General features: G+C 33.6%; 2 protein-coding genes and 1 pseudogene across 3 annotated transcripts; 2 read left to right on the forward strand and 1 right to left on the reverse strand.

Annotated features, from left to right (window-relative positions):
• Positions 1 to 13,056: 13,056 nt before the first annotated feature.
• On the forward strand, positions 13,057 to 16,765 carry LOC107797448 (uncharacterized). The gene is made up of 5 exons (XM_075223353.1): positions 13,057 to 13,354; positions 14,119 to 14,241; positions 14,788 to 15,035; positions 15,156 to 15,365; positions 16,687 to 16,765. Exons 2-4 carry the CDS (start codon positions 14,133 to 14,135, stop codon positions 15,228 to 15,230), a joined length of 432 nt encoding a protein of 143 aa, XP_075079454.1. The 5' UTR covers positions 13,057 to 13,354; positions 14,119 to 14,132; the 3' UTR covers positions 15,231 to 15,365; positions 16,687 to 16,765.
• LOC107797446 (large ribosomal subunit protein eL24-like) lies at positions 15,926 to 16,553 on the reverse strand (annotated as a pseudogene).
• Positions 16,766 to 17,154: 389 nt separating the features above from the next.
• Positions 17,155 to 18,298, forward strand: LOC107797449 (uncharacterized). 2 transcript variants are annotated; one of them, XM_075223354.1, is made up of 4 exons: positions 17,155 to 17,298; positions 17,379 to 17,749; positions 17,834 to 17,867; positions 18,060 to 18,298. In XM_075223354.1, exons 2-3 carry the CDS (start codon positions 17,385 to 17,387, stop codon positions 17,841 to 17,843), a joined length of 375 nt encoding a protein of 124 aa, XP_075079455.1. In that variant the 5' UTR covers positions 17,155 to 17,298; positions 17,379 to 17,384; the 3' UTR covers positions 17,844 to 17,867; positions 18,060 to 18,298. The 2 variants fall into 2 exon arrangements, with proteins under 2 accessions (XP_075079455.1, XP_016475829.1); XM_016620343.2 differs by lacking the exon at positions 17,834 to 17,867.
• The last annotated feature ends 5,807 nt before the right edge of the window (positions 18,299 to 24,105 follow it).

Consider the following 24,105-nt stretch of genomic DNA (forward strand, 5'->3'; position numbering starts at 1 on the left):
AACTTACCTCCAAATATTGTCCAAATCCGAGCTTCCCAACTCAAAATATGACCAAATGATCAAACATTCGATATTAAGTATTTTTGTCCAGTTGTTCTGCCTCGTTTTGCATGCCAAACGATCCCAAAACTCGCTTTTGATACCTCCAATTGATTTTCGCATGAAATTTTAGTCAAGTCAGACTTTTGAATTGCTCCATTTGACCTTATAATGAAGGAGATATATTGGTTTCAATATTTGAAAATAGTGCAGATTTTTAAATACGAAGTCAGTGGCAATTTCGTAATTAATCTGAAAAATCTAACAGCCCAATTCTAAGTTAAATGACCATAAAATCCGCATACGATGTCCAAATTTGACGATTCTTTTTGCCATGGCTCCTTAATTATGATACGGATTTAATGTTGCAATCAAAATAGAAATCGGAGCTCATTTGTTTAATGTGGTACCATTTATGTTTGAAGAAACAATGTCGAAGCATAAGAAAAACGAGCACAACACAACCCAAATCTATCTGAAACTCACCCGAGCCCCTCAGGACCCCGTTCGAACATACCAACAAGTCTCATAACAAATTACGGACCTACTCGAGGCCTTAAATCACTCATAACAACATCGAAACGACGAAACGCACCTCAAATCAAACTTAATGAACTTTCGAACTTTTGACTTCCAAAAACTCGTGCCGAAACATATCAAATCAAGTCGGAATGAACTCAAATTTTGAACACAAGTACTAATACATCATACAAAGCTACTTGTGTCCCCAAATTATCGAGTGAAGTACAAATTCTCAAAACAACTGGTCGGATCGTTACATTCTCCCTCACTTAAACATACGTTCGTTCTCGAACATGCCAAGAGTTGTTCCAAAGCCATCAAACCACTGCATGAGCTCACCATACATACACTCGGGGGTGATTCCCCATCACTCAAACCTAAGTAGGACTGACAACGTAATTTAACTGAAGATCTCACTTCATCCTTACTCCATAACCTTTGGACAGAACCCAAATCTCAACATCTGAAATTCATCATAGGACCCAAATCTCACATCATCTCATTGTATAAACCTGAACAAGCTGGATCGAGCCATAATTCCAACCCAGGGTACAATCACACGATGTTCCACACAACTCAATTCCCCGTAGCAATAACTTCTAACCATCATAGCTGCCTAAATAACATTCTGGACGTCGACAATACACTTCAAATTGAATAGAACCTTTTTCCAGACCTCCACAATGCTACCCATGATAAAGAAACATGCCGGAACTCATAACTGCGTATGAAGTCAACAATTCAAGAAGCTCTCTCGTTCGTCAAGGATCATTCCCCAAATCTTAGCAGAAATAGCCTCATACTTCTAAACACTCCCCACCCCCAATATGATAGTGCGAATCTCATGTCTAAGAACCTCATATCAACCAATACAGGCAGCCCAACTAACAACTCATCCCTGAAACACACGGATTCTAACACCAAACAACTCGTACACCAACTTAGCAATAACTCAGTTATGTAGTACAAATAGAAGGAAAGTAAGGTATAAGTATTATCTAACAAGTACAACATGTGTAACAACAAAAGTACAGTTTCATTAAATCATCCCACAAAGGGAAAAATACCAAATAAACACAAGAAAAGGGTATCATGCATAACATCCGCTGCGGCGTGCAGCCCACTCCCAGATACTCATCAAGCCAAAGTGCTCGGGTTCACTGATCACATGAATACTGATATCAAACACAATAGAGTGCACAAGTATAATTGTGGGAGAAATGAATAGAATTAACAAAACATGGAAGAAAGCAAGCACAACTAAGGTGCAATGAGCCAATATATACATCACGAGGGCCATTTCACCCACATCGCCATAAGGCCTGAACGGAATTACGACATGCGTGGAGAATAATCATACAACCTCACAACCCATCACAACATAAGAGAGTAGCACATAACATAGGCCAAGGGCACAAATAATATCCATTATGCCTGGTTACATAACCGTGATAACAATCTCACAAGAGTACACAAACTTGACCTGATATAAAATACATATTCTCGTTAAGCTTTCAAATAGCTCCCAACCCAAATCCTGATCATTCCCAAATAGGTAAATATCCTCCCAAAAGTATGTAGCAACCTATCGATGATGTATGCTATCAATTATCCCATTATCAACATGCATTCACAATCCGCAAACTAGAAATAGCCCGCATATGGAGACATGCAGCCTAAAAACCTCAGGAATACCAAAATTTCCATACCGAAACTCAACTACACTAATCGAATAGCTGGTACATCACTCACACCCCATCACCTTACTGAAGCACCCATATAGATTTTTCGGGCGCATAACAAAACCTGAACCTCAAAAGCCTTGAAACCACGTAATCATCATGCCACTAGCCATGCACCCGCAAACCAAAACTCAAGGGTCTTTCCTAAAATGCACGTTCTTCACATATGATATCCAATAATACCAACCTTCTATTAACTTCTGATATCCATCTAGGAGAAACCCATAATGTGCAACATATTTCTTATGCCCATAGCAGCCAGCCGATTCAAGCCGTTGCCGAAACCAGCGAGAACTCTCTGAGATCCGTCCGCACGCAACTAAACCATTAGGGCCATATCTTTCCAACTCAACCGAGCCACACAAACCGTCCAACCCAAGAGTACTGCCACAAATGCTGATGGGGAATTCCCATTCAAAAAAGACCAATTACTTTCATTGCTATGCTGACCTAACACCATAGAACTCACCCATTTCTTCAGTTACTCCTAGTCTTTCCTCTAAGGTAGCACTTCTCCCTATCGATACACAACTACCCCAACCAAAACTCAATGCAGAAAATCCTAGTACAAGCCACGTAGCCCAGCAACTCATAAACTACCGTATTTCCCCTGAAGCACCCCATGATTCCCCGACCAAGATGCCCGCGCTGAATAGACCTTCTGTGAATCTGAAGTTATTTCTCCGAACCCTTTTGATACTGAAATGAAAAATACATTAATATTGTAGAAACATCGTAAGCCCCAACATCATCCCATGCAAGATCTCAGATCTTAGTCATATACAAATTTCGGGACCTTCTAATACCATCTATATACACTTCTCAGGCCAAAACTGAGGTAACACCTGACTCTGCAATCTGAATGCCGCTAGTGGACTCCCACACTTGGCGTGAAGCCATAGAAAACAATATCTGACGATCCATAAAACTAACCTTCACAGCTCGTACAACACCAATCACAAGGTACTCCAAATCATCCACTAGCGATCCAATACCTGGATCAGTACAAAAATGTACATAAGTGTAGAATGAGCACACCATAATGGTGTCAAGTAAGTATCAAGACTAGCCTCGATGGAGTAGTGATGAGGAACAGTCAAGACACCTACTAGTCTAATAACTTAAACAAGCATAAGTATATGAACAACAATGAATGATTTCTACATGAAAGCTACGCAATATGACTATCAATACAGTAATTACAATAAAAGAGGGAAAATGATAAGTATCAGCGGAATACCATAATAATGACGTAAAAGAGTGAGCAGAAACACAACCTAAATCCGAAACCACAGATACAACAAGGACAAATAATAACTCAGCAGCAATGACATCTTTCACATTTGATTTTAGTCAACAACCTTCACGAAGTATCGAACCTTGGGTATACAACTCACGGGTCTCAATACCTGAAACCCTAACACTTGGCATCCTGTGCCATCATCACACCTCATAACCGCACTGACGACTCATGTACCAAATAGAGCCATTCTCACATAGAAGGTAAGTAAACAAGGGTGTGCATCTATACCCAACAATATCAAGAAAAACTTCTTATCTGATAAGGACGCTTAGCTACGTGTATGCTTGTGCAAGTGCCCTAACATATTTTATACCAGTTAGTAAGCATAAGAAAAAGAACGGACAGTACGTAGAATATTTGCAGGGGGATCTCCCGGAATACCGTTCCGTAGTCCCAATGTAAATATGCAGGATAGGGGGATCTCCCGGAATACCGCTCTGTAGTCCCAAAGTAAATATGCAGGATAGGGGGATCTCCCGGAATACCGTTCCGTAGTCCCAAAGTAAATATGCAGAATAGGGGGATCTCCCGAAATACCGTTTCGTAGTCCCAAATTACAATAGAAAAATGACAATAATACAAAGTACGACAAGTAAATCAACTCAAGAACTTTAAATAACAAAGAAACGATAGAACTCGTTCACAAGGAATAACCACAGTAAAGAATGCTAGGCGTAAAGAGAACAACTTAACAAGGAAAAAAATAAAATGTAGCAACGTTCCCAAAGTAACAATTCAACAACAAGGAAGCTAACACGAGTCAAATAATTCCTAATAGTGCTCTGTCAGCTGAAATATAGGATATCTAACTCCTTTTAAGCTTGAGCAATTACGATGGTTATTCAACAATTCAATTAAGGATAAGCCGTGGAAAGATAATCGCAACTTCAATTAAGACTAAACGATTATAGGATGAGATAATAATAATTTTAAATAAAGATAAACAGTTATGAAAAGATAGTATGACAATAGGAGAGGTAAAAATCTTCAGTTAAGTCAAGTAAGAGTCAAATAGGCAATACAAGTGAATCATAAAGCAATTAATTTCAATTAAGCATGTAGAGGTGAAACTAGTAAATAGGAAACTCAGTCATATCAAGAACAACTTCATAGTTAGTGAATATAAGGACGTAAGAACCCAAAAAGGCCAACTTTTCACAACTAAGTCCGAGCCACACTCGTCACCTCGCGTACACGAACTACAATAAACATAGAATACTCAAATCCTAAGGGAAAATCCCCAACACAAGGTTAGGCAAGATACTTACCTCAATTCGGTCAACTCAATACTCAATTTAGGTTTTTTTCTACCAATTCACTATCGCTCGACCCAATCTAGCCAGAGAAGACTTAATACATCAAACAATGTAAGAGAAAATAATTTTAATTAACAAAGCTATGATCTTTATACAATTTGCAAAAAGTCAAACAAACTCAACTCCCCGGACCCACACCTTGGAACTCGATAAAATTTACAAACCCCGAACACCCATTTAATTATGAGTCCAATCTACTAGTTTCACTCAAATCTGACACCGAATCGATATTCAAAACTCAAAATTCACTTTATGAAATTTTAGACAAAACCCCCAAATTTTATTTCGAAATCATCAATCAAATGCCTAAAACGAAGACGAATTTATGAAATATAACCAAAATCGAGTATAGAACACTTACTCCAATCCATAGAGTCAAAATCACCTCCAAAAATTATCCGAATCCGAGCTTCCCAACTCAAAATATGACCAAATGAACAAACTTTTGATATTAAGTATTTTTGCTCAGCTGTTTTGCCTTGTTTTTTATGCCAAATGATCCCAAGACTCGCTTTGATACCTCCAATGGATTTCTTGTGACATTTCAGTCAAGTTAAGCTTTTGAATCACTCCATTTGACCTTATAATGAAGAAGATATGTTGGTTTCAATATTTAAAAATAGTGCAAATTTTTAAATACGAAGTCAGTGACAATTTCGTAATTAATCTGAAAAATCTGGCAGCCCAATTCTTAGTAAAATGACCATAAAAGCCTCATATGATGTCCAAATTTGACGATTCTTTTTTCTATAGCTCCTTAATTATGATACGGATCTAATGCTTCAATGAAAACAAAAATCGGGGCTTATTTGTTTAATGTGGTACCATTTATGTTTGAAGAAATGATGTCGAAACATAAGAAAAACGAGTGCAACATAGCCCAAACCTATTCGAAACTCACCCGAGCCCCTCGGGACCCCATAAAAACATACCAACAAGTTCCATAATAAAATGCAGGCCTACTCGAGGCCTTAAATCACGTATAACAATATCGAAATGATGAAATACACCTCAAATCAAACTTAATGAACTTTCGACTTCCAAAAATTCGAGCCGAAACATATCAAATCAACTCGGAATGAACTCAAATTTTTCACACAAGTCCTAATACATCATAAGGAGCTACTTGTTCCCCAAAATTAATCTGAAAAATCTGGCCATAAAAGCCTTAATGATGTCCAAATTTGACGATTCTTTTTTCTATAGCTCCTTAATTATGATACGGATCTAATGCTTCAATGAAAACAAATTTGACGATTCTTTTTTCACACAGCCCAATTCTTAGTAAAATGACCATAAAAGCCTCATATGATGTCCAAATTTGACGATTCTTTTTTCTATAGCTCCTTAATTATGATACGGATCTAATGCTTCAATGAAAACAAAAATCGGGGCTTATTTGTTTAATGTGGTACCATTTATGTTTGAAGAAATGATGTCGAAACATAAGAAAAACGAGTGCAACATAGCCCAAACCTATTCGAAACTCACCCGAGCCCCTCGGGACCCCATAAAAACATACCAACAAGTTCCATAATAAAATGCAGGCCTACTCGAGGCCTTAAATCACGTATAACAATATCGAAATGATGAAATACACCTCAAATCAAACTTAATGAACTTTCGACTTCCAAAAATTCGAGCCGAAACATATCAAATCAACTCGGAATGAACTCAAATTTTTCACACAAGTCCTAATACATCATAAGGAGCTACTTGTTCCCCAAAATTATTGAGCGAAGAATAAATTCTCAAAACGGCCGGTCGGGTCGTTACAACATGATTGGAAGATGTAGTAGCTAAAGTTTGTTTTGTTTAATGCCATGAAATAGTTGTACCTCCACAAGTAAATAGATAGCCTGTTTGAGATCAGGCTTTATGTGGTCAGACAAATAACTCGCATTTGCATAACCAATCATTTGTGAATCGGATTCATAAGAATAAAATAATCCCATATCACTAGTCCTTCGAAGGTATCTAAAAATATGCTTAATACCATTCCAGTGTTTGTCGTTGGAAAGGAAATAAATCTTGCTAATAAACTTACTACAAAAGTTATATCTGGTCGAGTATTATTTGCAAGATACATTAGTGCCCCAATTTCACGTAGATACGGAGTTTCATCACCAAGAAGCTCTCCGTCATTTTCATAAGATAGGAATGGATCTTTATTCATATCAAGTGATCTCACAACCATCGGGGTACTCAATGGATGTGCTTTATGTATATAAAAACTCTTTAGAATTTTTTCGGTATAAGTTGATTGATAGACAAAAATTTCATCTTTCATATGCTCAATTTGTAAACCAAGATAAAATTTTGTCTTTCCAATATCCTTCATTTTAAACTCTTTCTTCAAAACAGTCTATTGCTTTTGGAAGTTTCCCAGAAGTTTCAATGATATTTGGATCATCAACATACACAATGATTATAATAAATTCATATCCAGATTTTTTTTATAAATACACAAGGACGAATTGGATTATTTATACCCTTCTTTCAGCAAATACTCACTCAGGCGATTATACCACATTCAGTATGATTGTTTCAATCCGTATAAGAATTTTGAAGCTTTATTGAATAAGTTTTGGCAAAAACTTTTATTAATTTCAGGAACTTTAAGCCCTTCAGGGATTTTGATATGAATTCCGTTGTATAATGTGCCATACAAATAGGTTGTGACAACATCCATCAAACGCATATCAAGTTTGTATGGACTGCCAAATTTATAAGAAACTTGAAAGTGATTGCATCCATCACAGGAGAATATGTCTCCATATAATCAATGTCAGGTCTTTGCGAAAATCCTTGTGCCATAAGTCGTGCTTTATATCTAACGGCTTCATTTTTATCATTTCGTTTTCGCACAAAAACCCATTTGTATCCTACTGGCTTTATTCTTTCAGGTGTTCGGATTATACGTACTTTATGTTTTTCTACTGATGCTAATTCTTCCTGGATAGAGTCTTTCCATTTTGGCCAATTATTTTTCTGTCTACATTCATTGCCAGATCGTGATTCAAGATCCTCATCTTATTGCATTATTTCAACAGCAACATTATAAGTAAAAGAGTTGTCGACAATAATATTATTTCGGTTTCACCTTTTTCCCGTAGATACACAACTTATTGAGATCTCTTCATTCTTATTATTTTCAGGTACCTGAACCTCATCTGAGGTCTTATCATTTGTTATGTTACGGTGCTCTTTTTTAGCAATTGCCTCCATATTATGATCTCCTAGATCATTTACTCCTTTTTGCTTTTGAGGATTTTTATCATTGGAACCAATTGGTCTACCACATTTCAAGCATGGATTATACTCATTTGCATAGATTGTCCAACCGGGACATCAATTCGAATAGGAGCATTAACAACTGGAATATGTAACTTAGTCACCCTTGGTAGGTTAGTAAATGCATCTGGCAATTGATTTGTAATATTTTGCAAATAAATTATCTTTTGAACCTCGTGTTCACATTGATTTGTACGAGGATCCAAATGAGATAGTGTTAATGCATTCCAATCTATCTCTTTTTGCAACTACTTATTTTCTCCCCCTAATATTATATATTGATTTATCAAAATGACAATCAGCAAATCTTGTTGTAACTAAATCTCTAGTCATAGATTCTAAATATTATATAATAGAAGGAGATTCACACCCAACATATATCCCCAACCTTCTTTGGGGTCCCATCTTTGTGTGGTGGAGCAATTGGAACATATACCGCACATCCAAATATTCTAAGATGAGAACATTTGGCTCCGGGACAAAAGCTAATTGTAATGGGGAGACTTTATGATAACTTGTGAGCCTGATTCGCACAAGAGTTGCTGCATGCAAAATAGTATGACCTCATGCCAAAATGTGAAGTTTTGTTCTCATAAGCATTAGCCTAGCAATTAATTGAAGAAATTTGATCAATGACTCCGCTAGACCATTTTTAGTATGAACATGAGCAACTTGATGCTTAATTGTTATCCCAGTTGATATACAATAATCATTAAAGGCTCGGGACGTAATTCACCAGCATTATCAAGACGAAGTGTCTTAATTGCATAATCTAGAAATTGTGCTCTTAATCTTATTAATTGAGCCAGTAACCTCGCAAGGCCAAATTGCGGGTTGATAACAAGCACAAATGTGACCATCTTATAGATGCATCTATCAAAACCATATAAAATTTGAATGGTACACATGAAGAGTGTATGGGCCCACATATATCACCCTGTATATGTTAAAAAAATGCGGGAGATTCAACTCCAACTTTAATCACTAATGGTCTAATAATCAGTTGGGATGGCCCAGCTGGTCATGCCAAATAATAAAATTATTAGTAAACCCTTTGTTTACTATGGCATGTAATTCGATTACGCTAATACTTGTGTAGTATAATCCGGAGGAAAATGCGAGAAGCTTTTCAAGAACATACTTCTTTTCCTCTTTTATTGTAGTAATATAAAGATATTCAACCTTTCCTTCATTGGTGGTCTCAATATGTTAGCCATTTTAACGAATATCTTTGAAACTCAACAAGTTTTGTTGAGACCTACTACAATATAATGCATCATTAACAGCCAATATAGTTCCTCCTGGTAGTAATAAAGTTCCTCTTCCAGAGCTCTCAATTAATTTTGTACTATCAGATATTGTTATGATATTAGCTACTTTCATAATTAAATATGAAATATCCCTTATTTTTTAATATGATGTGTGTAGTAGCACTATCAAGAAAGTATCTTTCTTCTTTATTATTCATACGGCCAACTAAATATTGGGAAGTTTGCATATTCTTCATAAAAAAAAATAATACATCATAAGTAATACTGAAAAATTTAAGAACAAAAGAAACTATACTTTGGAAAGTAAATACTGACAACATAAAATATTTTATTTAAATATGAACTTGATTAAAAAAATAATTATTCTTATAAATTTTCCCAGTAATAAGTCTTCAATTATGATGCTCAAAGAAGTTTTCAGCTTCTAAATGAGTAATATCTGCAAGGCCTTCAAAAATATCATCTTTATAGATAAGGTTTGCTTCAACTTTATCATGATTATTCATAGGTCCCCCCTCAACATCATTTTGAAAGGTCAAGTGAGTCTTAACCTTATTTTATCTCCCATTTATGGAGGCTTGATAAAGTTTGACAAAAGGCGTATGACAAATTCGTGCCCAATAATTTTTCACATCACATCGGTGGCAAATATTACCTTTGCCTTTTGAAGGATTATTCTGAGAACCTTTATTGTTCTCTTGTTTATAACGACCACCACCATGGCGATTATTATTTCGCCTCTTGCCACGTCCACGTATATTTATATGGTCACAATATTATTTTGTCTTCTTTCAGACTTTGGATCTGTTGCTACCAGATTCGCTTCTGGAAATGGAGCTGATCTAGTGGGGCAGGCTTCATGATTTTTCATTAAAAGGGAATTATGTTGTTCAGCCACCAAAAGACATGAAATTAACTCTGAATATTTCTTAAAGCCCTTTTCACGATATTGCTGCTGTAACACCATATTTGAGGCATGAAACGTGGAAAGAGTCTTTTCCAATATGGCCTCATCATTCATAGGTTCTCCACATAATTTTAGTTGGAAAATTATTCTATATACAACAGAATTATATTCACTTATGGTCCAATAATCTTGTAGCCATAAGTGGGTCCACTCACGACGAGCTCTTGGCAATACTGTGGCTTTTAGATGGTCATATCGTTCCTTCAAACTAATCCATAATTGAAATGGATCTTTCAAGGTTAAATATTCGCTTTTTAACTCTTTATCGAATTGACGGCGAAGGAAAATCATGGCTTTCGCCTTATCCTGACTTGATGCTTCATTTCCTTCCTTAATAGTGTCACCAAGACTTTTAGCGTCAAGGTGAATTTCAACATCAACTATCCATGACAAATAGTTATTCCCGGAGATGTCAAGTGCCACAAATTGAAATTTTGATAAATTTGACATAGTGAAAACTATTATAGAAAATAAGTGAATTAGAATGATAAAAATTATTATCAACGAAAAAAATTAATGCAGAATATAATCGTGTATCACTACAACAAATGTGATATTTAGCTACAAAACTTTTAGCCACGACACATTAATTCGTCACTAATAATTCACTTTTCGTGACAAAAATTATGTTTCGTATTTAAATACATAAGCCGCACACTTTTAGTGACGAAACATAAAATTTCGTAGCAAATGCTTTGTCCACTAAAATTTCCTACCAAAAAACGTTGGCGCCATTACTGAATAACATTAGCCACGAATTTTATATCATCGGTGACATATTATTTTGTCACTAATGATGTACCCAATTTGTGACAAATTATAATTTGTCTTAAAATTGGTAAAATTTTGGACACGAAAAAGTTTCGTCACAAAAAATATGGTATTACAATAGTGACAAATTAAAATTTATAGTTAAACATTGTAAGCTTTAGCTACCAAAGTTTATATTTAATTATGACCTTTTTTGTCACTAATAATGCAAACAATTAGTGACAATTATTTAATCGTCTCTGTTTAACGTATAATTTAGTCACAACAAAAATTTTGTCACGAAAAATATAATTTTAAATGGCTACGACTTAAATTTTGTAGTTGAACAGTACAATTATTAGCGACGAAAAAGATTCATAGTTAAAAACTAAAAGACATACATTTGTTCATGCGATACATAAAATTACTTTAGGACTAATTAACCTTATGACTAAAGCACCCATATTGAAAAATTATCAAGTTCAAAAAACTGTCCATTTTGTAAAGTTCTACTATGAAGTCTATATAGCCTGCAAAATTGGAAAAAAATCAAATTAAAACCGTACTTAGTTTGATTCAATTGTCATTTCTAATTTTAGAAAATAGAAAACCAAAAAACCAAATTAAAATTTAATAGAACCAGAACAACCAAGGAACACGTACCTTGTTGCTACAAAAATTTAGCTTCCACTTCACAATTTCTTGAGATTAGAAGGTTGGTCTCATAAATGATCCTCTGTTATTTGCCAATTTAACCTTATATCTAGCTCATCATTTAATTATAAATTAAAATAAATACCACACTTCTTTAACTCACTTAGACATTTCGCATCACTACTAAACTTCACACACCAGATCCAATCAATAAAACGAACCTATCTAAGGTCCCAAAACACCGGTCAGAGTCTGATAATACCAAAATATACTCTAACTCAAACTTAACAAATTTCAAACCTCGATGTAAAATAATTACAAAGTTACTAGTGTAATACTATAATTTAAAATAGTGTTCCTTCAAGATTAATTACGAAGTTACTTTTAAAGTTAAGAGACATAGAACTTAAGACACGGAGACCAATGACAAATGAAGATATAAATTTTGGCTACCTATTTTTTTTTTAAAAAAAATGTTCAAATAAAATTCACTTTTACGATGTCCAATTAAATAATATGCAATATTATGGCTCGTTATTTGAGTTACTCCCAATTTAAAATTTTTACGAATGAGTAGAACTTATTATTCATTTGTTATAAAATTATGAGGGTCAACAAAGCTTATTAGGAAACTCAACACATTATTTGCGTAAGAACTGTGGAGTGAGTCTCGAGCCTTAAGCGTTAGGCGTGTTCAACGCGCACAGTCGAACGCTTGAGACATAAGCCTCGTGAAACTATGCCTTGCGTGTAAGTGTCAGGGCATTTTGATAGTGTCCCGCCCTGTGGCGAGTTCCCGAAAAACCTTTTAAAATAGAGATGTGACGGTGTTTGATTGGATACAAAATTTAAAAGAAACTAGGACTTATTAAATTGTATAATTATAATTTCTAAATAGGTATTTATATAATCAGTTTGGTTCGACTTTTCTCAATTAAGTTTTTCTTAAAATCAAATAATTAAATTTTATCTATTCTTAAAATTTAAAAAATCAAAATCAAATTTCTCATGAACACTCTTTGTTTAATATATTATTTTATGCCAAGATAGTTAAATCAATTTTTGAAATCTTTCTTTATTATTCTCATAAAATATTTCATATAACTTATTAAAAACATAAAAGTCATCCAAAATTGAGATATGAAGAATATACGTTCTAAAATAAAGTTTTATTTTAGTATTATTTACATAAGTTGGCTGATATTTTAGAATTAGTGGGAGAGAGAGATAAAGTTAGGGTTAGAAGAAAATTCAGGGTAAAGCACTTCTCCACTCCCTTCCTTGGCATAACTCTTCAACCTCCTCCATACCCACCAAACTCGTCCATACCCACCAAATAGAATTCCACAACATTGTAAAATGGAGAAAGAAACCGTCTTTTGGCGCTGGTTTTTGGGATTTTTGGCTCCAAACGAATGTCAGGATAACCACTATATATATATGAGAAAAATGACTGGAAAAAATACATTGCAAAGTGAAGCAAAATTTCTGAACAGGTATGTATCATTTTCTGAACAGGTATGTATCATTCCACCTACTCTATGTTTGAATAAGATTCAATAGATTGTAATTTGGCACAATCATATATTGAATGATTAATTCATATATTATTTGTGGCATACAACTAGTGAAGCATGCCTGTACTGAAGGAAAAAAATTAGGAATTAGCAAAGTAGGCATTTTTTGTACATATATTGACGCTTTCCGTCTGGTTTCGACGGAATAGTGGATGGATTGCAGGAATAGGGTATTACAGCTTGTGTTTGAGTCAAATCATGCTTCTTGGTGACACTTAGGACTTTGTTTGATCGGATAATGGTACTTTAAATTCTGATGAACTGAACCAAAATGTTTTAAGGTGAATATTCTGTAGGGTAATTTATATTTTTGTTGAAATTAGTAAACATTTCTTTACTAGGCTCAATCTTTATCAGAAACATAACTTCTTATAACTCTGCCGCTTGTATAAGTTTTTGAAAACATAGTTTATGTGCCTTTTGATTTGACAAATTCCTGCATAAATAGATCTTTGGTATGTTATACTAATAACTTAAGTCGGCTAGTGATGCTTCAATAGTTCAATAAATATTAGGAGAAGAAGACAATAAACTCTTATTAGAAAATGATGTGCATCACGCTTTCCAGATTGATGATTTATGTTCTTTTTGAATATTCCTTTAGTTATTTCTATCTTTTGGTTTGTTAAACTAATAAATTTTATATCTGATGAATATACTAAAATTATTAGCGTTTTTGGTAGAATTCTACAAATCAATGGCACCAGGCGGATGTGTCTTTAGACAAACCACAATTACATGTGCTTCTACTCAAGCTAACCGATCATCTGCTCCATCAAATAGTAATAATCCTATTCCTAATACAGGTAATACGTACCTTTTATATATTATATTGACGAGGAGTATATCTATTAGTTATTGTTTGTTCTCCTTATTTCTAATGCTTATTGCTCATTGTTGTTAGTATATTGGGGATTTCCATTTCCGTGGAAGTCATTATCTGATAAATTACATTGCACGCATTCTTTCTTATTGATTTTAGTAGATACGAAGGGAGCCAAGAACTTCACACCTACTGCAATATTATTCTTGAGTTTATGTTTATAAAAAAACGGATTGTGTTTAAAAGAGGGGATGTAAACAAAGTTCTGATTGTCGCCCAATAAGAAGTTGCAACAAATTCTTATTTTCCTCCACCGGAAAGAAATAGCTATTTTTATGTTCCAGCATCTAACATTCTTGTGTTAAAGTTGGAACCAAATATATTAACATTTGAAATATTCATTAATGTTAAACTTGTAACAATAGAGTTTTCATTTGTAGCATTGCAATTAATTACTAATATGTATACATGGTTACTATTTCTGAATTTTAGCAGGTATTTTGAACTGACTTTTGCTTTTTAAAATCAGATGATTCAACTAGAATTAGGAAATGTTGTGGAAGGACAATGGGAAAAGGTCTTGAGAAAATGAAGAAGTCTATAGGAAGAAAGATGGTTATAGAAATCCCAGTTGGTAAAGGAAGGCCAGTTGAGGCAATTCCATCAGCAAAGCTATCAAATGAGTTAGGAATTGTTGCTCGCAACTTTCTTTCGCTTCCAAACAAGTGGAAGGAACTCACAAGAGAGGATAAGGATGCAGCATTAATTAGATGCCATGTAAGGATTCTATATTTTGGTAAATTTTATTACATTGTAAATATGTTAGATTTTAATCTTTTCCGAGCAAAGGAAATTTTGATAGTTTTGTGAGTGTCTTCAAAACTTCTTATTTTGTAGGAGAAGTTTGAAATTAACTTGGACGAGCATTACACCAAAGATAGCTGTGAGGATATTCTGAAAAATAGAAGCTGACAATGGCGCTACAAATTAAAAAAGCTATTTGAAAGTGCAAGCTCCGAGGAAGAGGCTCGTAAAATTGAAGTGCCAGAGTTGACCCCGGAAAATTGGAATAGGCTCTGTGACATGTGGGCGAATCTAGAGCATAAGGTAATTTCTATTACCTGATTGCTTGGTTTTGGATGTACAAAAGATATTTTCAGCAACATGTTTACTCACTGGTCTTGGTTTCACACTGCACAACTAATGAAGTAATTGATTGTTTGGTTTTGGATGTGCCCTTGAACTGTTAACTGTTAAGTCAAGTATCTTAAGCCAAGTTGAATGTCAGGGATCAAGCCACTCTTTGGTGTTGTGTGTTGGATAATCAATACAGTAAAATTAGGTCTAAACAAGATATTTGTGCAAGAAGATGATGCTTCTTTTCCCCACCTAGCCATATACAATGTCCATAATCACTATCCATGTTGGTTATGTCACGTAGAAATCATCTTTCAGCAAATAATTCAAGTTGTTGAATCATCTAAGCTACAAGATCCATCAAACTTATGATATTTGCTGTTCAAATCTCTCATCGTATTATGTTTGTCTATTCTACTCTTGTTGTTTTCTGCCTTGTGGGTTTGGAACTGTTGAAACTGTCCTTTTTTTTTTGGTTAGCAATCCGAAGGGAATGAATAGCTGCATTTTCAACTAAATGCAAAATTGTCTTACGAGAAACTTCTGTCTGCAGTGTAACTATTGTAAATGATGGTCGTTTACAGTGTCTTCAAACAAGACAATCTATTGCTAATAAGGAAATAAAATGAACAGCAGCTTAACGTTTTCCTCTGCCGCCACCAAGCTTAGGACCTTTTGATGCACCTCCTTTGGGGAGGTTGCCCTTTCCTCCAGCTTTCTGGGACTTGGCCGTCACCTCTGCTTCCTTAGCCTACTTTTCATCCTTTGTATTCTTAATCCTTTCCTTAATTTCACGAAGAGCAGCCTCCCTGGTAGCATCTCGAACTCCTGGCCTTTCAGTTCTTTTCTTCTGGATAACCTCCAAGGTTGCACCCACAATGGACCTTGAGTAAGGCTTCTTGGTGGCACGTCGCCTCTTCTTAACAGCTTTTTGTGCAATATCCTTCTTGTGTTGCTTCCTATACATAGCTGTCCAAGTAAGTTTTGATGGTTTCAGCATGTTGTGGAAGTATCTTTTGCATTTTGAATTGTGGAATAGGAACACCTGAGAATCTGAACGAATAAGTCTGATGCCCCTCCCAGGGTAAATCTTGCCACCACTGAAACTATAGAGTTCTGTCTTGAGAACCATGGCTGATGTTGTTGCTTGCCCTCCCTCTCGATAAACTGTCCTTTATTTGTTTTCTCATCATTGTGAATTTTAGAGTAACTTTTATATTTATTTGCATTTAAATGTATAGATGGTGAATGTTGAGTAACTTTTATACTTATATTTATATATTATTTGTAGAGACGATGCGAGATAAACAAGGTCAATCGAACAAAGCTGAAATCTAATCATTTCATGGGGTCAAGAGCTTTTGAACAAAGCTGAAATCTAATCATTTCATGGGGTTAAGAGCTTTTGTAGTTGCTCATGCTGTACTATTTTTATTTTTTGTAACTTTTTCAATACCTTTGCTTGTGAAAGCTTATGAAATTAAAAGTCACATACACTTTTATATCCCGTTTAAGGGAACATGAGTTTTTTTTCAACTTTTCATTAAGCATAAGACTATATCTCTACTAACTTACATCAAATTTCTATTAAATCATAAAACTAGTTTCCAGTTTTCCATCATACAATACATAGCTGCATAATATAAAGAACCATGATCCTATTAGACAAGCATTCATTACCTTTTGTTGAACTTGTAATCTAATCATGTTAATGTGGTTGAGGTTCAATCACCCTCCACATTCATTACTAAGATGATATTTTAGTAATATTTCATATTATTTTTATATTGTGTAGGGTGTGAATGAACATGGAGGAGTAGAGCCAAATAGGATTGAGTTCTACAAAAGCACCCATTACTCGAGTGAAAAAGGATGGTCATCTCCAGAAGCTGAGACTAACTACGTAAGTAATATTTTAGTACAATGTCACATGTATTCATTCTATCTTATAATTAATTTAACTGATGTAATATTTTTATGTAGAACAAAATGAGAGATTTGAGAGCTCGGTCTGTTTCTGAAGAGAATCCAATGACTATTGATGAAATTGTTGATAATATACTTGGTACAAGGTCAGGATATATTAAAGGCCTTGGCTATGGACCAAAGCCTAATACAACTACAGCAACAAAAAGGAGGACAGTAGAATTAGAGGATGCTCTTAGGAGGGCAAAAGAGGATGCTGCTACTGCCCAACATGATTTACAAGAACATTTGAATGTAGCTGAAACTGAGGTAGCAAATCAGCAAATACAGATACAAACATTAACTTCTGAGTTGGGTACTCTAAGGGCACGCCAAGAGGAAATATTAAACGAAATGAAGTGTCATTTTATTGGCTCATCACCATCAAGGTTAGTAGTACTACATCTTTAAATGATAAATTCAATTATATTTCTTTTAGCATCTAAGTTCGAATGTTTTTTCTAATGATACAGTGAAGATTGAGCTCCACCAGATTATCAACTTTGGGTACACTAAACTTCACACTATTTAATTTTTTTCTCATTTTTATTTATTTGTATCACAATTCAATTATTTGTTTCACCAATTAAACTCTACGTCTAACAAGAAGTTGTAGTTTATACCAATTATATTTTATTTATGCCATGATACCATAAAGTATTAACTTAAATCTTAATTTTTTCTCTATCTTTTATATAGGTATATGAAGGTAACTATTGGATCAAGACTAATTGCAAGTGAAGTGTCACTGCATTCCTCCACTTCTCAGTCCTAGTTTAGGAGTAATATTTCTCAATTAGACTTTTATGTTGGACATATTTACTTTAATTATGTTTCTTTTTATTTTAAGGAGCTTTTATTTCAATATAATTTTAATATTAGTTTTATGATCAATGGTGAATATTTTTGTTACCATTGATTGTTTTTATTTTCTGTTATTACCTTGATTGTTTTATTATGTTATTTCAAATTCGTATAACGTCAATCTAAAACAAATACGAATATAAACGTCATCAAACATTTGTTATTAGTGACAAAAATGTTCACTTTTTTATAGTTTTTAGGAATATCACATTTTCGTCACGAAACAAATTAAGTTTGTCATAAATTCACTTATTTAGTGACAGAATAATTTATGTCCCAAAATGATCTTTTTATTGACTACGAATCAACTTTGTATTTTTTGACAATTGTAATTGTCACTAATTATGATAACTTATAGTGACAACTTTATTTTGTCGATAAAAATATTTTTTTAGTGATAAGATAATAGTTTTAACTACAAAATTATAATTGTCACTAATTATATATTTAGGGACGAAATACTTTTTTGTAGATAAAAGGTAGTCTTTAGTGACAAATTTACGGTTTTTCAACTACGAAACACACATAGCTTTAGAGACATTTGACGTCGTCACTAACTAAACTAAATTTTTAGAGACGAGGCAGTTTCGTTGACATTAATGCACTTTCTAGTGACAAAATCATAATATTAAGTACGATTTTTTTGTACTTTTTATGACAAATAAATCCGTCATAAATATTACGTATTTGGGGACGAAAAGAATTTCGTATTTAATATTTCATTATTTGGCGACGAAATACAAAGTTGCCTTTATATGTTATTAGTGACGGTGTTTTAGAGACGAAAGATTGACAAAAGAAATTTCGTCACAGAAAATCTTTGGTGACGAAAAGTGAATCATAGGTGACAAAATAATTCATCATTGATAATCAAATTTGTTGTAGTTATAACATTCTCTATGTAATTATTAGAACAAATAATTATGTGTAATGTGATGATAAATTAGTGCTTAATATTACACACAAGAACTTTAGATATGTAAGTATATTTTCGGAGAATAAATAAGTTGAAGTAATCTCATTAATAGGTACTAGTATATTTTGTTCTACTTAGAAGACGTTTCAATAAGTTAAGTAGGCATAAAACTAGATGATATCAATTCTGCAAGTTTCAATATTGAATAAATTAATCTAATAGTTAAGGCATTAATTAGTGTGTACACTTAGGTGATAAATCTATTGAAGATACTTTTAAACCTTTTTAAAATTTTGTAAGAATTCCTTCTAAATGCCTATTCTGTCATAACATTTGGATGTGGGATTAATTAGTCTAATCACTTTAATTCAATTTAATTCTTATCTATTTATGTGTAGGTTTAAACTTCTTCGTAGATTATATAATAAAAAACCAATTTAATCGAAGCTTATTGTTTTCATATCAAGATAACTATTATAATCATATTCTAAACAAGTTATGCATATGATTATTAAATTGCAGGTTAAAGAAGATCCTAATAGAAACGTTATAAAAGAATGTATACCTGAATCGGAAAAGAAATTAACTACCTCTTTTTGGAAGAAGATTAAATTTGAATGAAACAAATAACCTCAGTTGGTTAGAACTTCGTGCTGATAACGTATTAAAAAATTATAGCAATATGAGCCAAGAAATATAGATAAAACTTTTCTTCTATCAAGTTATATTTAAGTCTATCTTATTGATGTCTTTTGTAAAATGAGAAACATTGTATATATAGTGTACAATTTACTTGAGAGGTACAAAATATTAAATGAGTGTAATAAATATATTCATGTATAATCCAAAATGGTTCATGGATAAGTTGTTGGACATTCACAAATTCAATGTATTCATAACAATCGGAAATTTATTACTTAACTTTTTTAGTTTGAATTACGTCATTCATTTTGAAATAGAGGAGTAGCATATTTTGGGCCATGAGATTTATTCCTTGTTTTGATCATAACCAGAGATATTATCACTTTTAGCTCGCGCCAGAAACAATTTATATTTGGTAATCGAGAAAGTAAATAAATTTATATAATTTTTGTATATAACATACAGAATGTATAATATACAAAATATATATATTTTCGGCTATTATATCGAGAGCGGCTATACTATATCATTTTCCTTAGCTAATTCGGGAGGGAAGTGCACGGATAGCCACTAATAACACATGTATTTACTTTTAAGCCAATGTTTAAAATATATTTAGTCTTTAGCTACTGCTTTAATAAACTTTACCTGCCCGAACGAAAACATCCTTCTGCTCATAAAGTTCAGGACCAAGTGTCCTTAACTTTTGAACATGTAACTCTAAGTTCAGGACTTCAGGACTACATGTCCTTAACTTTTGAACTTGGAACTCGAAGTTCATGACCAAATATACTTAACTTTTCAGCTTGTTAGTCTAAGTTCAGGACCTATTGTCCTTAACTTTTGAGCTTGTTAGTCTAAGTTTAGGACCTATTGTCCTTAACTTTTGGGCTTCTTAGCCTAAGTTTAGGACCTATTGTCCTTAACTTTTGAGTTTGTTAGTCTAAGTTCATGACCTATTGTCCTTAACTTTTGAGCTTGTTAGTCTAACTTCAGGACCAAGTGTTCTTAACTTTTGAACTTGTAACTCTAAGTTCAGGACCAAGTGTCCTTAACTTTTAAACTTGGAACTCGAAGTTCAGGACCAAGTGTCCTTAACTTTTGAACTCGCAATAGGTCCATAATCGGACAGATAGAGTAGGCACTGAAAGATCCTTATGTTCATGACAAATCTGGTAATTTGTGTTCCTTATTGCTCACGCGTAACCCTTTGCATCAGGCAGGTCCATGAGGTGCTATACAATGCTGGTTACAACAACATTTTCTGGGTTCAAGGTGGTTTAGAAGCTGCGGAAGAAGAGGTTTCAAATTAATCTTACTTATGTCTTTTTTGCTTTAACATATATTCATATTTCCAGAATACAAGTTCATATATTTAAATACAATTTGGATCAGGATCTTGAAAGAGAAGGTCCTCAACCATTTAAGTTCGCAGGAATTGGGGGGCTTTCAGAATTGCTCGGGTAATTATTTCATGCTTGTGCCTAACACATGAAAGAGATAGAAGAAAGGGTAACACAGTCTTTTCACTTAATTTTAATAGATTAGTGGCTACTATTGTTAAGCATTAAAAATGTTGGATAAAAAGTAAATACCACTTTAAAAAGTGGCTACCCCACACAATTTTTACTTAATTCGGCTGACTGGCCCGATTCTATTGGTCCGTACTGCAATTCTCCAATGACCTATGTTGGGCTTTCCCAGGCCCATTCATATAGCTATTTCCACCTGTGATTTTCCCGGTGTCGTTTTGTTTGAAACAACTACATAAACATCTCCTACTCTAATTTCTGCCTAGCAGAATAATTTAGGTTATTTCAAAATCATGCTCCTAGATTTAGTTTTAGTACTTGAATTTTATTTAGCTCAAGCGGCTGCCAATCAATTCTATTGTTCCTGTCGAATAATTTCCTCAAAAAGCACGTTTTCATGGTTTAATGGAATTTTTTAAAAACATTTGATGGTCTATATCATGTTCACATTTGGATTGCTAAAATTTTTGGTGTTTCGCGAAGTAACTAATGGTTAGACTAGCAAATATTCAACAAGCATTATTTTTTGTGTACGATGGAATTTAACATGCTTTCTTAAAAAATCTTTCTAACCTTATATATTAGTATTCCCTCCGTTTCAATTTAGATGAGGTAGTTTGATTCGACATGGAGTTTAAGAAAATAAATAAGACTTTTGAAACTTGTGGTCTTAAAAGTTTAAGGATAAAAGCTTTATGGGGTCATGACATTTGTGTGGTTATAAAAACTTCTCATTAAGGATAAAATAGGTAAATTAAAGAGTTTAAAGTTAAATTGTTTCTAAATTTAGAAATGTGTAATTTATTTTGAAACAGACTTAAAAAAAAAAAAAAAGAGAACATCACCTAATTTGAAACAGATGTAGTAATATTTTAGAGAAATGGGGCGTTACACACTTCAAAATACAGAAGCATTTTAGTTACCAAATACCAAAAATTCAGGTCGTAGGATGATCACAAGAAGCATCTTATAAGCTAGTGTGCAACATGCCAATATTAAAAGTGTTTATTTATCCAAGTTAGGGTTGGGTTGCACCCTCCAACTTAAGGACAATGTTGGAGTGCTTGTAGTTAGGGGCAGAGCCAGCATGTTTCATACGGGTCCAGTCAAACTCAATAGTTTTGGTCAATCTTCATATTTATCAAAAGTTTATTGAATATGTATAAATTATTCATTTAGAACCCAATAACTTAAAATGGCTTGAATTTCTTAACTCATAAACTTCAAATTGTAGCTCCACCTTTTCTTGTATTACTACTTTTCCATTTATTTACCTGTACATTACACAGGTGCATTATTTAGCGGTATAGGTTGCCCATTTTAGCTTAACTGGTGCTTAACAAAAGTCCAGCTCGGTCAATGTGTACATAGGACTTGGTATGTTTTAGAAGGGACTTAGAATTCAGTGTTTACATATACTTAGCTAGCGTTTGGCATATAGTCCCAAATTTATTTTAAAAAAATTTATTTGGATGAAGTTTGGTTCGAAGATGAAAATCTGTTTGGATATAATTTTCAAAACATACATCACTTTTTTTTTTTAAATAAACATAAAATATGACTTATGCCCATAAGAGTTATAAACTATCGAAAATATCCAACAACTCTGAAGAAAATTCATAAAAACAAGCGAAACAAATCTAAAAAAAATTCATACAAAACAAGCAAAACTAATATGAAGAAATTTATACAAACATTAGTAGATTTTAGCCAATTACATTCAAATTTTATCTTTAAGGTGGATTGTCACAGATTGGCACAACAACTTTGGCGAGAATTTTCTTTTGTTTATAGAGAAGGGCAAAATTGCGTGAGTTTAATGAGGAAAAAGTGGGTAGATATAGATTAGTTGGGGTAATAATAACAGAAAGTGAGTTTTTTTTTATAAAATATAAAAGTCTGGGTAATTTTTTAAAAAAAATTAACAACCAAATGGTAATATTTTGGGCCAAAAATAGTTTTTGCGCTGATTGTGGAATTTGAAAATTTGCCAAAATAGGAATAAAATCTATAAACAAATATGTATTTGCTAAAAAAATTAAAAAAATATGTAGCATAAACTATGACCAAACGGGAGCTCAATTGAGTGTATGTTGCAAAAGATCAAACAAATCTTTTGAGACCTAAAACTAGGAAAATAAAAAGATACTACAAGCCATGTTATACTATTCTCTCCATTCCAATTTATGTGGTATACTTGTTTTATATATATATAAAAATCACTCCCCCTCCCCCCCCTCCTCCCCCCTAAAAATTTGTTAAACATCCCAGCTCTCTTAAATAAATATTTTTTTCTATTTATTTGCTGTTTTTTTACGATGTTGGTAGTATTTTTCTAGTTTTTGTTGTTACAGATCTATTATCTTTGAAACGAGGGTCTCCCGAAAACAGCCTATCTATCTCTCCGGGGTAAGGATAAGGTCGTACACTTTACCCTCCCCAGATCCCACTAATGAATTCCTACTGGGTTGTTATTGTTGTATTATAAAAAATATAAGCACCTTGGCTTTCATAAGTTTGGCTAGACAAGCTAATTATTTGACTAACAAAAATGTTTTCGGCAAAAGGTTAAATATGTAGTCATGTCCGTATTAGGTTGACGAAGGGATAAGTTCATGCATAGACTATTCACGCATACAAGGATCGACAATTTTTCTAATTTATCATTTCTAAAATGCACTGTAAGAAACTTTTAGATTTCTAACGTTTATTCAAATAATGCTTGCATCCTGAAATTCTCTGCTCAAGAAAATGTTATTTCAACAACCTCCTACGCGGCCGAGGGGAAAAT

The sequence above is a fragment of the Nicotiana tabacum genome, chromosome 10 (assembly GCF_000715075.1).
Source record: "Nicotiana tabacum cultivar K326 chromosome 10, ASM71507v2, whole genome shotgun sequence".
Taxonomy (NCBI): Eukaryota; Viridiplantae; Streptophyta; class Magnoliopsida; order Solanales; family Solanaceae; genus Nicotiana; species Nicotiana tabacum.

Bases quoted from the DNA above. Each gene is read 5' to 3' on its own strand.
- LOC107797448 (XM_075223353.1), top strand. From the start codon at position 14,133: ATGGCACCAGGCGGATGTGTCTTTAGACAAACCACAATTACATGTGCT. The intron at 14,242-14,787 runs GTAATACGTACC...TTTTAAAATCAG, and splicing joins TAATCCTATTCCTAATACAG to ATGATTCAACTAGAATTAGG. The intron at 15,036-15,155 runs GTAAGGATTCTA...CTTATTTTGTAG, and splicing joins CAGCATTAATTAGATGCCAT to GAGAAGTTTGAAATTAACTT.
- LOC107797449 (XM_016620343.2), top strand. From the start codon at position 17,385: ATGAGAGATTTGAGAGCTCGGTCTGTTTCTGAAGAGAATCCAATGACT. The intron at 17,750-18,059 runs GTTAGTAGTACT...TCTTTTATATAG, and splicing joins ATTGGCTCATCACCATCAAG to GTATATGAAGGTAACTATTG.